The sequence below is a fragment of the Micropterus dolomieu genome, linkage group LG13, assembly GCF_021292245.1.
Source record: "Micropterus dolomieu isolate WLL.071019.BEF.003 ecotype Adirondacks linkage group LG13, ASM2129224v1, whole genome shotgun sequence".
Classification (NCBI taxonomy): domain Eukaryota; kingdom Metazoa; phylum Chordata; class Actinopteri; order Centrarchiformes; family Centrarchidae; genus Micropterus; species Micropterus dolomieu.
Window position 1 is genome coordinate 21,985,791 of NC_060162.1, and position 18,531 is coordinate 22,004,321.

The 18,531-nt window shown below is 41.2% G+C and overlaps 1 protein-coding gene across 1 annotated transcript in view; it reads right to left on the bottom strand.

Annotated features, from left to right (window-relative positions):
- The window catches only part of LOC123982273 (leucine-rich repeat transmembrane neuronal protein 4), an 88,201-nt gene extending 79,145 nt beyond the window's left edge, over positions 1–9,056 (bottom strand). Inside the window, exons 1-2 of the mRNA XM_046067713.1 lie at positions 9,053–9,056; positions 6,631–8,192 (exon numbers count right to left, since the gene is read on the bottom strand). Of these exons, the coding sequence (XP_045923669.1) occupies positions 6,631–8,192; positions 9,053–9,056 (1,566 nt within the window). The remainder of the gene's footprint in view (positions 1–6,630; positions 8,193–9,052) is intronic.
- Positions 9,057–18,531: the final 9,475 nt, after the last annotated feature.

Here is an 18,531-nt window from a genome sequence, read left to right on the forward strand (position 1 = left end):
TACTGTCACGCTCTGCCGGTTGGCCATCCTTTGTGTTTACTTTTGAGTTTGGTATCTGCCTTGGTATGTTGAGTTTTGGGTTCTGTCCTGTCTAGTGTCCAGTATCTGTTATATAGTCTGCTTGTCATGTCTAGTCTCTCTGTTTTCCTCTGCTCTCTCTCTCTCTCTGCCTCGTTAGTCTCATGTCTGTCACCTGTGTTGCTCCCGCCCTGCTCGTTAGTCCCTGTGTGTATATATACCTGGTGTTTCTGTCTTGTCCTTGTCCGGTCATTGTTCATGTTACCCCCCAGTCTGTCGTGTGTGTACTCTCTGCCTGTAACCAGCCTTGCTTGTCTCGTCTCGTCTCGTCTCCTCTCCCGGTAATTTTGGATTTTGGATTTCTGTTATTCAGCCACTCACCTGTAAGTGTGCTCGCTTTTGTTTGTTTATTAAAACCCTTCGTTGTACCATACCTGCCCCGCTCTGTGTCCTGCGTTTGGGTTCTCCAACCTGCCTCCACACCACGATCGTGACAGTTACAATATGTCATCCTAGTTTTCTCATCCATATGGGGTGCTGGATATAAGTACTTGTATTAGTTGGCAGTGAAACAAATAAGAGGTAGTAAAACAAATCACACACAGCTTGAAAACATGGCTTTGAAAGTAAACAAACCAGTAGGAGAATAATAATAATAATTGCTGAGCAAGGAGGTTCAAGGTAAGAACATCAGATGCAAATTTTAAAAGATTTTGAGAAGTGTATCACTGATGAGTAGAACAGATAATAGAGTCAATGCATCAGGAAGCTTAGCATTAATGATGCACTTGGGTTGCATTGTGAAAACTGGGAGGAAAAGAAAAGCCTTGCCTCTTTTCCAGGTAATGTAATTGCTATATTGGTGATCTAACACCCTCATTAAGCATGGATCAAACGGCGGTGAAGAAAGCAGCGGCATGGAACCAGAGTGTGAAACAGACAGGATTAGCGGATGAGAGAGATGTTCTCTCACGCGCAGTGCATGTTTGAAGTCTCCCACATGGCTAATTGTCGACTGAAGACACTAGCATCAAGAAGTTCAGCCTCCCTACTGAATTACAGATAGCTTACTTGCCCTTGGCTAGCCTCCCAGTGTTTGTGTTGATTTTTTCTAAGCAATTAACAATCTGACACCATGACCTTGGACTGTAGAGAGATGGGGGGGGGAGAGAAACAGGGAGAGAGGGAAAGTGCCTCATACCTTAAGACATGTGCAATTGCACAGGACACATTAGTAATCTTGATGAACTGAAAAAATTTATATTTGTGCTTTTTCATGTCAGTCTTGTGTCATGGCCTTCGATTGACACAAAAAAATCAAATCTCAGTAGCAAAGCCTGCAACATGCTTTCTCAAATAATAATTCTGCCAAAATATTCATGGCCAGAATTCACACTGTGGATATAAATCAAGCAAGTGGATATTTTTATTAAGCATATTTCATGGTGGATCCCCCCCTTAGTTTACTTGCTTGGTTTTGCTCAATTCCTGGATGCCTATGGGACCATGATTATGTTATTTCATCCCATAGACACTCAACAATTGAGCCAAGATAGCCTAATATTGCTTTGACATAACTTCACACTATGCAAAAAAAGGTCTGTCCTGAGGCAATTTTGAGTTTCTGACTCTGATAACGTGGGAAAAACAGATGCTATTGTATCTCTGTACTCTCTCTTTAACCAAATCACACACGTAGGCTATTCTATGTCCTATACTTTAACTAATGTAATATTGTTTCACTTCCATTTACTGAGCTTTTCCTGAAACCTTTTGGCCTACAGGTGTAAAGAATTTGAGTCATTATCTTTACACTGTAGTGAAGGGCAGTACATACAGGGGAAGTAGGTGCCATTTAATTTGTCTAATTTTTTTAGCATCAGAGGACTCAGGGTTTCTTAAAAATGGGAACAACATTAATTAATTCAAAGACAGCTATATTCAGTGTGACATTATAGTAAGTGGACAATTGTAGTTTGGAAAAGGTCACCAGCAGCATGAGAAGAAGGGATGAGGAGGTAGAGTCAAGAGGCCATGCAGCAGTTCTGCTGGCAGATGAGTTTCAGGACTTTTCAGGACAAGTTGAGTAAGATTAGATGGTAGTGGAAGGATTATGGGTAGCACTACTAAGTAGCTGACAGAGCTGTGGGGTTTCTATGTTTCACTGTGTTGAGTTTCTTCTTCTTCGTTGGTGTAGGCTACTACAAACAATGGAGACTGAAACTGTTTGATGTTGGAGTTGGAGCTGTAGATCAGCAGTTACTTTTAGTAGTTTTTGAGTAAAACGCAGAAACAAGAGAAGGTGTTGGAAGAGACGGTATGTACTATGACCCTTGAACTGGCTGAGGCAGAAGAAGGACAAGTAGGAAATGCTTGGGAGGAAATGCAACACTACCAAGGCAACCAATCACAGTTCTTGTGGTCTTTGTCACAATGACATGTTATTACATTTTTGGGTGTGAGACTACAGCATGGTATGCAGCAACGCATGGGCTACAGTGTACCTACACCGTAGATTCAACACAGAAGTATAAATTGGCCTTACTCTCACTCAGTTTCAGACTCCCCAAGGAGCAGGATACAACAAATGAGCAGATCTGCAAGTTGGTAGAAGTCAAAGGGTGATGACAGGGTTGCTAGACACAAAATTACATAAGTGAAAGGAGATGAAGGGAGAGAAAGGAGGAAATGTGTTAAAAAGCCACATATGTTATCATGTGGTGTCGGCAGGTCACAAGATGGATTAGGAAAAAAATGTCAAAGGATTCCAAGTGATGTTCTGATACATGAAACAGTGACAGAGGCCATAATTGGCACAGACTCAAGATCAGGTCAAGTCCAAAGCTCACATCAGGAGTACAGCTAGAAAGCAAAAGATCAAAGAGAGATTGAAATGAAATTATGGAAATAATCCTCTCTGTGGGAAGTTTGAAGTGACGTAGGAAAACGAGGATTGCACCATCTTCAGGCAATTCACTAAAGAGGCTGCCAAACGCACAGTCATGTCAGGTGGACCTGGGGGCTGATAAAGGACAATCATGTGAAGAGGTCCAGGGTGAGTTATAGTGATGGCACAGAATCCAAATAAAATAAATGGTAAGAGTGACACAGGAGGAATAAGCAATTCCCACTCAGGAGAGATGAACAGACGTGAGCCTCTATGGCCTCGAGCCTGAGGAGAGGCTGTAAGTTTGGTGCAGCAGGTGCTGCTGTGTTCTGCCGAGTGATTAATGTCCGCGCAAGAGCAACAAAATGTAGAAACAAGATCGGAGCGCATTCTGAGATGAACTCAGGACTTTGTGGACTGCTGACGGATAGTTCCTGTCTCCCCTCTACAATGTTTTCAGATGAGACAGAGGGATAGATAAGGCTGGAGAGAATGCATTTTCAAGGATATCTCAAGAAACAAAATGGAGGAGATTGTGGGAATAAAGAGGAAACTCATGGAAACAGAACTGCTAATGTGACAAGAATTAGTTATTAGCTGTCCTCCATATGTTTACACAAATACTTTAAACAATTTTCATGCAATAAGGCTTATTATTATGGTTATCGCTTTACAGGTTGTGCTGTAAGAAACCAGAGGCCAAAATGTAATATTGTTGGCAATTATTGAATTATCAGATTACTGACCACAAGTTGCACCATTGGGAGCCTATGCAGCTATATCCGCTACTGTATTTCACCAACATAGCAAAAGAATTGTGTCTATTTTAAACTTAGTTATATTATAAATGGAAGACATGCTGCTAGGTAGACTGATTTAAAACATACAATTTAAGCAACAGTATAATATTGCACACTGGTAAAATACCTTAATTGCTGGATGTGGACATCCAGAGTATTTCAAGAGAACACATGTTGGCAAGGCAACACCGTGAGGCTTCCCATCTGATAGCATTTTCAAATTAATTATGCTTTGATTAGCTTTGTTTACACATATTTTTCTGATTTACATCACTTGTGTGTGCCAACTTCCCCTCCCTTAGGCATAGCTTAGTTAAGGTGGTGCAGAATATCAGAATTGACAAACCTGCTGAAGATTGTGTGATCAAATTGCACACAAACAATTCACTTCATGGGAAGTGGAATTGTATAATTTTAAACGTTCGACTGAGAGCCCTACAGTGTTGAGGATATCTATCTTTTTTCTTTTCTTTTTTATAGCATTAGCTTTTGTTTAGAGAATGGCTAACTTCACTCTCTCCTTTGGTACATTCCTTTACTTACTTGATCTACTCTGTTTTGCCCTAAATTATATATATGAAAAATGGCTTCTTGCTCTTACTTTTTTGTCGACAATTCCTGCCTATGCTTGCATGTTAATGAATCACAAATATTTCTAGTACCTTTTTTTCCCCAGAGTTGTTACACTCTGCTGGCTCTGTAATGTTGATTTGGCCCTTGCCCCTCTTAGTATGGGTTAATTCCTGTTTTATTTGGCTCACAAGATAAAAGAGTCAGCTAAATTGCCAAGTTCAATCAAGTCAAAATAAAAGGCTAATGATAGATGCAATAATTTCAATGGTACACAGCAGGCCCACTTCTAGCTTACACTGATGGAGAGGCTGGGAGGTATTTTCTGTGGGGTCCCTCAGAGTGGAAGTGGACGGCTAGCTAACGTCTCATTTGCCTGTGCAATATGAGCCTGATAATATTCTGATCCAACTGGCATGGGGCAGAAAAGAAAGGAGTGGTGGGAATGACAATCAGCCATTTTATCCCTTGTAATGTGACATACTGGAAGGCAACCAATGAATTCTGTTTGTTTGTCTTCACCTTGTGTGATAGTATCCCCTCCTCCTCCTTTTGAGGTCTCTGATTTAAATGTCAATGTGTAGGTCCAACATATGGATGTGTGCTAATTCCAAGAGCCCTTAGACAACTTTGTAATTTAGGCTACAGTAAATACTAACTAAGAACAATTGAAACAAGAATGTCATTAACATTCCTGATGGGCAGCTGTCTCCTGTTGTGATAAATGATGTGGTCACACCCCCCCCCCCCCCCCAATTGTGTTTAATGTGAATTTTTAATTCACATGCACAATGCATTACTGTAGGCTGAAAGAGGCACTCAAAGACTATGGGGAAGGGCAGGGCATACAGCAACAACAAAATGGCAGCTATGATTTCTGGTCCCTCTGCAATCAAACCATTGTGAGCATACTACAAGTCTTACATATTACCAGGTGACTTACCCTCAGGTAGGCCAGACGGTCAGTAACAGGAATAGAAAAAGAATGTGGAGGATTGAGCCCTCTTCCACCTCCTCACTGTTCAAACCTCTGCAATGTGTCATTCCTCCAGAGAGCACAGGCCAGAAATTCATGCCATGGAAATGCTGTGGAAATCTAGAAACTAGAAAGAGCAATGCTGGTAATGTAATATATGTAAAATAGAAAGAGAGTTTGACCAAAATATGTCTTACACCTTTTGGGTGACAACTCTGGATTGTGCGCTGTTTGATTATCCAGGTGGACTTAGCCCCCCTGTTATAACTGGACCAGTGATCAGTGAAAAATTAATTTATGCGGAAACTTTGCTTAGCTGTAACTTGGAAAACTTGCAGAAAAGTCAGCAGTAAAAGAAAAGGTTTACTAAGAATGGCACAGTCAGGTACACAAGTGTAGCAGCAGCAGCTGAAAGCAAGAGGAGGAAAGTGGTATTCCCACATTGCTGCTGTAGTCTGTAAATACTGTTTTGAAGAAATTCACTTGCCTGTGTACGAAGCATTTCAAAGGATTCCCACTCCTTTCGGGACTATCAAACAGTACTTCCTTTACTGTGTTTGTGTGTGTATGTGTGTCACAAAATGTGTATTTGTTCTATCCATTTTAAGTCACAAATGTAGATGGCCAATGAAAGTATGCATTGTAGGTGTGACGAATCAATTAAGCCAGTGAGTCAACAAGTGAGTAACTACAGCAAGTGAGTGTGCAAAGGAAGGAAACAAATCAGAAAGGAAGTGCTGTTGAGCATTAAGTATTTTCCACCAACTATCTTGAGTCATAGCCATGTCAAGTAAAGTGTGAAGTCATCAGCTCAAGGGAAGCTCTATTCAGTGACAAGTGTCTCTATTAGTATTCACATCCAGTGTCCTGAAGTGAATCTTCCCACCATTCAGCTATTATCCCCACACAATACTGCTCATCAAAAACTGAGCAAACACACAAAGCACAAATCCTTTCATATGCAAGCAAAAAAAGCAAACTAGTACCTAAACAAGCACACATGTCTGATCACAAACAGCATATGTTAAGCTCAAGATTGTGCAGAATAGGAAATGTAATCAGTCTCATTTATCTGTATTTCTGTACAATTCTGTGGCTAAACAAACACTTACATCACAGGAGAGATTTGGGTTTTAGAGAATATACAAACACCCATCTCAAAACAAGAGATATCTTGTTAAACAAAAAGTGATGCTAAAACAACCTCTGCTTCAGTCAATAATAATGGTTAAAAAGATTTTATTTAACCTAATCTGCTGTGTAAGGCTAAATAATCAAGTAGCAGACTTATCTGTCAAAGCAGTATAAATAATTACCTCTAGTTGTCTCGCTGTGGACAGAGTTTTGTTTAGGAGGAGTGGCGGTGGTGTGGGTCATACCTCGCATTCTCGAGAGCCTGAGATGGTATAGGTGCAGGGTCCGGTCCCATTGACAAGCACATCCATGGCCTCAGAATTGGTGGGCTTGTAGTCCACATAGTACTCCTGCAGCGGAGAGCTCAGCGTGCGTTCCGTCTCTCTAGCTTTCTTGCGGCGTTTGCGGGCTGTCGCCGAATGCTCCTGCAGCTGCTTGACACTGCTAGGATAGCGCTTCCAAGACACGTAGATTACCAACAGGATCATAGCAACAGATAGAAAAAGGGCAACACTTCCAGCAACAATCTTATGGAAGGACACGGGCTCCAAGTCTTGCTCTGGGGGAAGTGCCACAGGGGGGGTAACAGCTGACAATGTGGGGCCTCTGATAGATCCCTCTCCTCTCTTTCCAGAACCAGTAGGTGAAGCCAGAATAGCTGGGGGATGTTCAGTCTTCACAGGGACACTGGATGGTGTTGGAGGAATACTCACAGTGAGCGTTGTTGCTAGGTTTGATTGACATACACCAAAAGCTTCGACAGCATCCATCACTTTCTCACCCTGGGCTTTCTTGGGTGAGGCGCAGATCATGGTGGTCTCCTTTGCCCCTCTGAAATTTCTCAGCCAGGTCACCAGAGGGCAGATGGCAGGGCCACAGTCCCATACATTCCCAGCTAAGCTAATTGTAGTCAAAGATATCCAGGCATCAACCACCTCCTGGGAGACATTGGTCAGCTTGTTGGAGTCCAGATTGAGGGTCTGCAAGTTGGGTAAGCACTGGTAAACTACAGCATCTACTTCTGTCAGATCATTCCCAGACAGATCCAGTTTTTGGATGGAGGCCCAGGTCCAGGTCAGGCCCTGGCTCATTGAGCGAATGCGATTCCACTGCAGGTAAAGTGCCCGCAGATTGTAGAGGCGAGGAAAGTGAGAGAAATTGATCTTTGAGAACTGGTTATGCTCCAGGTGAAGCTCCGTGAGCTTGACTAGGCCTGAAAATGCATTTCGAGTGATACTGCGCAGGCGGTTGTAACCGAGATCCAGGAATTCAAGATTTCTGCAATCTTGAAACAGACGCATTGGTATGATTTTAAGTGAGTTTGAGCGTATGTGAAGGCTGAGAAGCTTCCGTAGGCCCTGGAACTGCCCAGGTTGCAAGGCTTGCAGTTTGTTGTACGACAAGTCAAGATTACGCAAATTAGGGACGGGGTGGAATGTGGTGTTATGGAGTGATGTGATCTTGTTGGAACTCAGGATCAGCTCTTTGAGCCTGCGGACCCCCTGAAAGGCCATTCCATCTACAGAGGCAATGTAATTGTGGTCCAAGTAGAGCCAGATGAGGTGGTTGAGGCCTACAAACTGTCCAGCACGAAGACTGGCAAGACTGTTATACCGTAAGGACAGGCCTTCACAGCCTCCTGAGAGGTTCTTGGGGACATCGCGAAAGGCGCTTGACTCACAGTAGACAATTTTTCCATCACAGCGACAGCTCTTGGGGCATGGGCGCTCACTCAAAGATGGATTTGCCGCCAGCCACACCTGCATCAGGAGTTGGACCACTAGCCAGCGACGCCGCAGAGCAGAGCCTATAGGTAGGGGGAAGAGGAAGAGAAGGGAAAAATGGAGAAAAACTTAAGCAGCTGAGCTTATTGTAATCTTTAAAATCCTATTTAATAATCATTTGGTATACAAATCCATGCTGCACATTGGGTGGCTTATTTTTTGTGGGGTTCAGTATTGGAAATGATGGTGTGCACCAACCTACAGTGTGAGCCTTATTTTATTTTTAATAAATAATTTTTACTATTTTATTTTTTATAAAATTATTTTTAATAATAAATAAAATGAGAGGATATATTTATACACACCAAGACCTGACTTATTGCTCTGCAAGAAGCTTACAGCTCCTGAAGAGGTATCCTGAGGCAAGCATCAAGTATCTGAGCTTCTACATTTGTATGGTTTTCTTTTTATTATCAAGTAACATATCTGCTGCAAAAGTGAACTCTTTTATGTTTTTAACTCATATTCAGTGTAATGATTAATGTCTGTACGTCTAAATGGCAAAGCTACCAATCTGAACTCAGAAAGTCAAAACTGCTGCTCTATCCTAAAGGAAGGAAGACTTCTCCAAGTTCTGGGATATCAGAACTTAAAAATGAGGGCTACTCTTCAGAGCTTATCTTCAGGATTTTTTTTACTTCCGAAATTGTTGGGCTTTCCTTCAGATATCTCTCCTACCATTGCAATAGTTTAGTTGTTGCTCCTCTTACATTCATTACTCTTCTGATTCAGACTCAGATTATGCCCTTCCAGTTCAGGTTCTTTTTTCCATATCTTGGAAACCCTACTTCCACTCAACTGTCAGAGCAATGTAATTCATCATTTTCATTTTCGGTCTCCAAGGTTGTCACATACATTGTTAACACTTTCCCCCCACACTGACCCATGTTCACCATCCCTTCAACAACCACATAATATGTCCAGTCATAACACATCATACAATTGAAGAGAATGTCTTGAACTGTAATTCATCAAACCTTGTGTCTTCCAACCTATAGTGTCTGCAGCTATACATATTTCTTCTCCATAGTGCAACGTCTATGTAGGCTGTAGCAGGATGAATTGCCTAATAGAGATGCATGCTTCCTTAGCTTCAATTCATGTAAAGGAAACAGTTTTTGCTTTTGGATTCAAGTCTGTCTTGGAAACCGCTTGTGAATGTAGGTGACTCACAACCACCTAGCCTCCCAAAACATGTGAACTACGTTATCTTATTATTAAGAGGTAAAAGGAATATAGATTCTGAAAATGCGTTGCTTATTTCCAGTTAAAAGAATCTGAATCCAGGAGACAAATAACAGCCTGGTAGGTTTTATGTAAAGAAATCCTGTATGAATATAATCTCTTATATAGCATAATTTTAGATTAGTTTTATGGTCAGATATCTAGCGGGTAGTCCGAAAGGACAGCAGCTGGTCGGACACATAGTCAGTATAGAACGCTGTAATATACTAAGTTCACATTGTGTGGACTCACTACCCCAAAAACATGGTCTTCACTGTTTGAATTGATTTCATTTGTGCTGCATGTTTACTATGAATACACATTGACAACCAATGGTGAAGCAAAGCAATTTTAAATTTACTCATATCTTTATCTGTATTTGGATTCAGTCATCCCATAAGTTATCACTGCACCAATGGCAGAAGCAGATAAGTCATGAAAGGCAGCCTTTACAGAGCAAATTAACATTCAAGAGCTGATGGATGTGTATAGGATCCCAGAGGTGTTTCAATTTAGACTCCAGCCATTTCATATATACCAAACTAAAGCTGTAAAGGTTCAGTATGAATCACCGCCTCTGCTTTCCACAGGTTCAAATAAAAAAATCACTATAAACCCTATAGAATTACACAACTCATCTCTGCTACAGAAAACAATTACCTGAATGCCAAATGTGTCGAAGGAGAATACTTTTGGGGGGTGGGGGGGTGGAGTGGGGCTCAAATACTGAAAAGTGAAGAAAAGTGGTCAGTAGCTTCCTGTGATATCACTGCTTGTTCTGAGGTGAGACAGAGTTGTTTCCATTAAAACCGTTCCCCTTTACAGAGCCACTAATGATCTGTCATTAAGATCCATTGATTTCCCCTTGAGGAGGTGGGATGTCGGGGGGGGGGGAATCTCTACTTATGTGTGTTTCTCAAGGCCAGATCATCAAGTATGGACTTGATTACCATTATCACAGTGAGATAAGATTAATTTGTCAGGATACAAGTAGTCCATACTTTAATTGGCTTACAAAATGTATGATGTGTTGGCAGGTGCCACACTGAATACTCTAACTTATTCAAATGAATGATGAACTTGAGCTAAAGTATGGAATCTCTGGGCTTTAAGTATACTTGATGAGGCAATAAGCATGATTTCAATTTTCTAGTATTTTCTGTATTCTTTGCAGGATTTGTCAGAAACAATTCCCTGACATAGAGTGGCTGAGAGGCATCTTACAGCATATGCTATCTAACATAGCCATTTCGCTCCTTGCCAAGCATCTGCTGATCCCATATGGGTATTGTATGTGAATGTTTGTGTGTGTCTAAGAGTGTGACTGAGAGAGAGACACACTTGCTGTTTGTTTTCAGTGGAATCTTTCATCATTCCTTACAGATGGAGGGAACCATGGAACTGTACAGATACTTTGTGTTGGCTATTGATTATACCAGCAGACACATCAATCACACATCTTCATCTTGGATCCCACAATTGTGGTGCTTTCACATAAAATATGGCAGAAAGAATGATGGTGATCACAAGATGCAGCATTTCTTTTTTTGTTTTCCAATTGGTTTTTCTCAGGTTTCTTCAACTAATTTGACAACCACACTGTGCCCCAAAGGCTTACAATAAAAAGAGAGGAATACTGATATAGATCAATGCACGTGTGTAATGTTCCGTGTACATTTAAATAAACTTTAATAGGCAACACTTTGACTGTGGAACCAAATATGCGGACTATAAAACATGAATGTGTGTGGGGAGTTTATAAAAATTTTGTGTTTGACTCGTATCCCAGGAGGATGTAGGAACAGCTCCCTATTGCTTTTATTTCCCACGTGCATAAAAGGCTTGCTTTATTAGAAGTGACTCTGCCATCTCTTTCAGATTGAGCCTGCGTCAAAAGGCACCTCTCTCCCCTTACTGACACTGTATGTGGTTTAATGAGTGTTCTGTGTGCTAATGCCTTTGTAAGCCATCTCCTTCCCCACTACTTCTCTAATCTTATTCACAAAGGAGCACCTCTTAGGTGTCACTCGTGGGGTGTGTGTCTATTACCTTTCACCTGATGTACCTTTCACCGTTACTGTTCTTCTACTGTATCTACTTAGATGAACAATTTTCTCCTTTGTTTAATTCTCCATCCTATTGAAATAATGCTATTTATGCATGTCCTTGAACCTTGCAGCCATCAGGATGTTTTCATAATGTGGTCTATTTTAATGCATGTGGTCAAAACCATCTCCTCAGCCCTTTCTTCCTTTGTTGAATTACATTTTTGGTCCCCCATTGTCTTTCTCCCTTGCCTTCAGATCCAACTTTTAGGATGAATGTTTGTCTTGCTTTCTTTTTAGTGTTCAGTATGATAATATATAGATATATGCTTCTCATTTGTCTTTGTCACCCTCTGCAGTTATTTTTCTAAATCTTATATGGATGGACTAAAGTTTGTCTGAAGGCGTGCGCGTAATGCTTAGTTATATAGCAGACAGCCCTGCTGTCCTCAGCATGAGAAGATGGCTATTTCTGCCTCTCAACCCTAACACATAGAGGGAGTAAGTGCACTTTACTGCTGACCTAAAATAAAACCAAATGTAGCTTAATAACTTGGCAAATGGACTCGCTAACTGGTGCACTTTGAGTGCACACAAGTGGCTCATTGCTATTTGTTGCCTGTCATTGACAAAACTGCTACCCAGCCTCAGCCTTGCCTGCTCATAGAGGCTGGACAGCAGCCGAAAACATAGGGAAGGACGTCCCCAGATCAGCCTAAGCTATCCTATTAGTCTCCACTTATCTTTGAGATGATAGCAAGGCCTGCCAAGTTAGACCTATTTCAACAGTGGTTGGAAAACATTGTATCCTGATGTGCATATCGTGTATTTGTAGCACTCTGATTAGTTAGAATATAGAAAAGCACTGTATATATATATATATATATATATACACACATATATATATATATATATATATATATATACACACACATACACACACACAATGTCTGTATGCCTGATTCCTGATTTCCCATGGCGGCAACGCAGGTGGAGTGACAGATAATTACCAACCAATCAGCTGTAGTGAAGTAAGTCTCCAAACTTTGTTCTGAGCCCACTACAGTACTTTTCATTACGGTTTACTATGGTTACTGCAAAATGTGTTAAACTGAAATGATTGTAGATACAATCCTAATTATAGAACAATGGTTAAATGACAGGTAAATAAACAATGACCAGGACATAGCTGTCTTCCTGTTTATTAGCATTTCAAAGTGAAACTTTGCTAACGGAAATGCTGTCCCATTGGGTTCACTGCAAACTGGGTTGTAACCTCATATGTGACTGTTAAGGTTGTGCTTTGTTTCTTCTGCCATGTTACCCTATAATAGCTTAGATACCAAGCTTAAGACCAGCCACCTGGTCAAGTTAAACTGATGAATCTACAGTGATGTCATTGTGTTTGTCTGTGGGCAACAAAGCTCAGACGAAAGGGTGCAGAAACACTAAAAAACACCAATAGTTTTGAAAGTAGATAAAATCATATTGTGTGTGTGTGTGTGTGTGTTGGCAGAGTGCTCTTGTATGTTTGTTCTTTGTGATGACCACTTGTGCTTTAAATCTTGAGTGTGAGATGTTTTTTTTCTACTTCAAAGAGCAGTTTGAGGATTAAGATTTGGTTTGAAGGTTGAGGTTAGAATTAGGTATAGGCCAGGGTTCAGGTTAGTTTTAGAGGATACGAAATGCACTATAGTTTAGTGAGTACACTCACCTGTGGTCTGTAAGATTTTACTTATTCCATCATATATTTTGACTTGTGGATCAATTTGAAAATAAATATGTAGGAGAGAGAGGGGTGATTTGAACCTGTGGGGAAGTTGAGCCACCCCTTGTTTCTTGGCAGCCATAGACAAAATTGGTCATGTGACCAAACATTTTTGAAGAGTCATCCATTTTACTGTGGTGGAGAGAGGCCCATGGAAGTTAAGCACATTTAAGATCAAAAAACTGTTTTTTGCCATACATGATTTTTTTTATGCTCAAGGATTTCTGATTCATGTGTCTGAACAATTACAGACAGGTTTAAAAAAATCTTACACATGTGTTAGTGCTCTAGGTAGTTTTAATATGAGGCTATACTGTTAGCATGACATTACCCTTAAACAGGTGGATGACACAAGTTTGTTAAAATGGCAGGGATGGGGTAATATGAGCCAATAGACCTGGGGGAAGTTGAGCCAGCTATTTTACTGTAATTTTACGATACATTCTTGCATTACCGAAATGATGTGACATTGTGCATTTTAGACCAGAAACCATCATGTCATGCGTCTATAAATGGAAGACAGACAGGCTTCAACTCCTATTGTGGGTTTGGACAGAGTAGTGGGAGAGGTACAAAAATGGGAAGTCCATTCATCAGGTGGCACGGGACATGCCGACAAACAGGGTGACTTTAAAGCGATACACTGATATGACACAACTGGCATTTGAATTTGCATGATGAAATTACATTGACGTCCCTGACCCCCATGTGGCTCAACTTATCCTTTTCCTTGGCTCAACTTACCCCACATATGGGGCAAGTTGAGCCAAGAGTCCACTTTTTGTTAGAAAGACATATTTTTAGTTTATTTTAGATCCACATTGATTATTCCCAGGGATGCACCACATCCTAAAATATATATAATATATAAAATGTATATATTTTAGTTAGAGACATTAGTGTCATGTCCTCACTTTAAAGACACCTCAAGAAAAAAACTGGCTCAACTCACCCCGCTCTCTTCTATGGCTTTCTTTGACTTTGGCCATTTTGCTGAACATTGGAACATTTTAGTACACACATCAAGTGCTACTGGTAAAACTTTCCAGGGTGCACTCAGCATGTTGCTCATTGCATCTATCCCTATAAACCTGAATTGGATAAGCAGGTATACTGTAGATAATGGATGCTGGATCCCAAGTGCTTCAGAAGCCATTGATTTTTTCTTCAAAATAAACAAATGTAAATAACAAATGCCCAGGCATTGCCCTCAAAGGGCCTGTTGATCCCAGGCCTTCACCTGACATTTCAACAAGGCTGCTTGTTGGATGCTGTTCGGCCAGCAGAAGGTCATCTGTTGCCTATACTGAGTTACTTTAAAACGCGCAGATGAGCCAATATGGCTGGTGTCACACTGATTTAAATTTTAACAAAGTAACACTGTTTTATTTCTTTTTATGCAGACAGGTGTCCATATTTATTTCACAGCAAAAATATGTTGTAGATGTAAGAAAGGTTTGTGCAATGTCATTTGGGTCTCTGAATTTATCTTACAGCTCTGCAACTGCATCTCTGGCTGTGGCTTTTTACTATACCTACCCTACTGTTCACTTCCTGCAACACAGATCTCTAATGATATGGGCCATGAAACATAAGTGCATTGCATGCTGTTAATGAAGAGCATCACAGTCAGCTACTCTGGTTGATAACTGAGACTACCGCACCATGTAATCATCAAATAATTGTGAGCAGCAGCATGAAAGTACATGGTTGAAAAAGTTGCGATTTTGGGCTGATTCGTGCACCTGGACATAAATGTGTTTGTGTGTGCATTCACCTGTGTGAGTGTCAAAAATCCCTGCATCTTAAGTACGCAAGGTTTTCTGACATGCTCTGATATTAAATTATGAAACAAGCCCATAACCAGACTTCTATGATTAAGTATATATGGTTGCTTTGCAGTACACATAAATTGCATCTGAGCTCCTACAGCCTGTACTGTATGGCTTTGTGTGCTGTTGTAGCTTATATTGATGTGGTGCAGTAACCCAGTGTGGGTCAATATATCATGCAGCCTCACAATTAATGGCACAGCACCACCAGTGAACTTGGCCATCTGTATACCAGTTAAGAATGGCAGAGGAGATTAGGCTATCAAACAGTAATATCAGGCCAAGAGAATGCAAAAGATGGAGAACAAGCCCAAATGATTTGACATTTTGGGAAAGGGGACAAAATATACAAATCAGCCAACAGTTAAATACCAAGAGAGGGACAGCATGAATGGGGGGCCAAGAAAGTGGTGCGGTGTGTTATGAGTGACTCTGCGCACGCGTAAGGGAAACTGCAAACGGCAAAATGGTAAATTCTCATTATATATAACTGATAATCAGACGGGGGAAACGTGCACGCGCGCAGACACAGACACATTGTCATAAATGAGACAGACACACACGGAGTATTAATAGATGGACGCGCAGTTTTATGTTTAATTTGGAGAGTCCCGCTTGATTGCAGGTGCAGAATACAAAGGCTTTCTTGAATGAGAATCAGTCCGCTAAGCAAAACCTGCACGACCGGTGCCTTCAACCCATAAGAGTTTGGGAGGGGGTAAGCCCTGGGCTGAAACTGGACAATAGGCTCCGTGCGTTCAGATTAAGGACAATCAATGATTATGCAGGACCACGCTTTATAAAGTTGACTGGCTTCCAACATTTACCGTGATTAGCATTTCAGTCAACGTCAATGAGCCAGCCACTCTAAATAGTCAAGAAAAAAAAATGGATAGTCCTTACTGAGACAGACTGGCTGATTTTCTTTGCTCGTGATTTGGAACCAAATCTTTAAGCGCACATAAAATAAGTATCTTTAGTATCCAATAAGCCATACCGCCAAGAAATGGAGGAAAACACATTGCAGCTCTGCGACTAACAGGCTACAGCACAGGCTTCAGCCACATTCCTCAAGCTTCCCGAACCACTTAACAGAAAAAAAAAAAAACCCTTATTAGAGGTTACAACAGTGCATATTAAAAGACGACCTTTTTTTGATGCAAACATCTGATTCATACCAGGTTCTGCTGGGAAGAGGCACCGCATTTTGTGGTGTATTATGAGAACGACTGGAGTATATTTTGAAACAGTCCACGCTATCAAAAAGATGGTAACATAAACAGAACTTACCCATATCCGCTTATGTGTCAGCTCCAGCCTACAGGTTTTATTGGCTTCTAGTGCGCGACATTCGAGTCCGCATGACGCGCTCTCCACAGACAGGTACCGTCCTAATCCACTAGCCCGGTCTCTCCGCGCAGCCGCCGATACCAAAGCGCACCTGCCCTTTACTCTCCCGGACCTGGACGTGCTATCCGGTTTAGTTCTGCATCTATAACGGTACAACTGAACCGAGGCGAATGTCATTTACATACAACTCCCGATTAAAAGGGTAAAAGAAATCCGGTTTTAGAACTCCCTATCCATGTCTTCGCAGGAAAAGAATCGTTCTATGTTTTCAAGTTGCAGCCAAAAAGATTACTGCAGTAGGCGCAGACAAGCCACATCCAAGTAATTCATGCCAGTCTCACATGCGCATGGAGATTCCGAGAAAATACTGTCACAAAACTTCACAAATACGTTGGCATGGTGCAAAAAAAAAATAAATGCACTTTTCCAAAGGAGTCAGGCAGCCCTTATTAGATTCCTCTCCCGAGTAAACCCCGGCGTCTCTTCACAAGGATTCTCAGTCTGTTCCGCGCATGGCGCACAGAGGAAAGTAACGGTCGGTTATCCACAAGTCCCTGTGAAACGCTGTCAACGAGTCTCCCGGAATAGTCAGATATCCAAATATCCACTTTTGTGTCCAAATGTTCCCCTCATCCTCGTTGATGCTCGGTTTGAAATACAGCATGACGCTGTTGTTAATCACGTCTGCATGTCAAGGCAACTTTGTCAGGCAGAATCGGAATGCCCTCTTCTGGTGAGACAGCGACCCATGAGCTTGTCCGGGAGTGCATCATGAGTTATGGTGGCACGATTTTAAGGAAGGCTGCCACATACCAAAGCGAAATGAATCCTCTCATAGTGGTACCCAAACCACACTTACATGCGAGCCCTTCCTTCATTTTAATCGCTTCATTATTTGCCTGAGCCGAAGGTTGTTTTTTTTAACGAACTGTTATCACAATGCAGTATTAAGCAATGTTTGTAGATAATGAGGAATTGATTAGTTATCGTTTCCTGTTTATGAAACTCTTTTTTTTATGTGTGTGTGTGTGTACTCGTTTATATTTGTGAGGACCTTTTGAGTGGACCTTCAGAGTGAGGACAAATCTGGTTATGTGATGCCATTCTGGATGATCTTTAGGGTTGTTTGGAGGTTAAGGCTCCGTTTTAGGCTTAATGTTACAATTAGGTTTAGCGGAGGTTAGGGTAAAACTATTCTGGTTTGGCTTACATCTATCATAGTTCAGTTTGCGGTTAGATACTAGAAAATGCATTATGTTGTGAGGATCCTCTTAAGTAGCCTGTACACGTATAGGCTACACAAACCTACGTGTGTGAGCGAGGAATATTGTAAAAGCATCTTTAACAACACACTGTGAACCAATCCAGACGGCTGCGGGGCGCTGTCCATGGTGCTGAAATGGTACATTTCAGTGACTGAATACAAGCGCACTGCTTCCTGGAACTGGACAGGGAGGACTGATTCTTAGTTTCTGTGCAAATAAACGACTGATCCAGAAGTTATAAATGTTATTTAACATTCCGCACTAACCCGTATTGGAAATGCAATGGTACTTAATCGACAGCGGCCCTCCCTCTGCGTCACCCTAGCTGCCTTTTAATGCTTGGGTGTATTTAAGGAGGAAATAGGCAGCAGAATTTTTTATGTGCATTGCATCTTCACTATGTTACTAATTTATGTTGCCCATTTATTCAAACATATATATAATCTATAAATAGCGTTTAAGTACAAGAAATTATTTAGTATTCAGAATCAGAATCCGAATCAGAAATACTTTATTGATCCCCGAGGGGAAATTCTGTGTCACACACAAAGTATAAAAGAGTGAGGATATGTACAATATTTACATTATTAAACAATTGTAATGGTGAACAGTAATAGTGAATAAATAGTAGCAGAATTGCAGCAGAGAATATTGCATGTTAATTATTAAACAGATAATATTCCACAAAACGGTCCAGATTAATAACTAACTAAGGGCCCATGTGTCAGACACATAGAGGGAGGAGTTAAAGAGTTTGATGGCCATAGGCAGGAATGATTTCCTGTGGCACTTCCTGTGAGTCTTGCACTGAAAGTGCTCCTGTGTTTGAGCAGCATGTCATGGAGTGGGTGAGAGACATTGTCCAAGATGACGTGCTT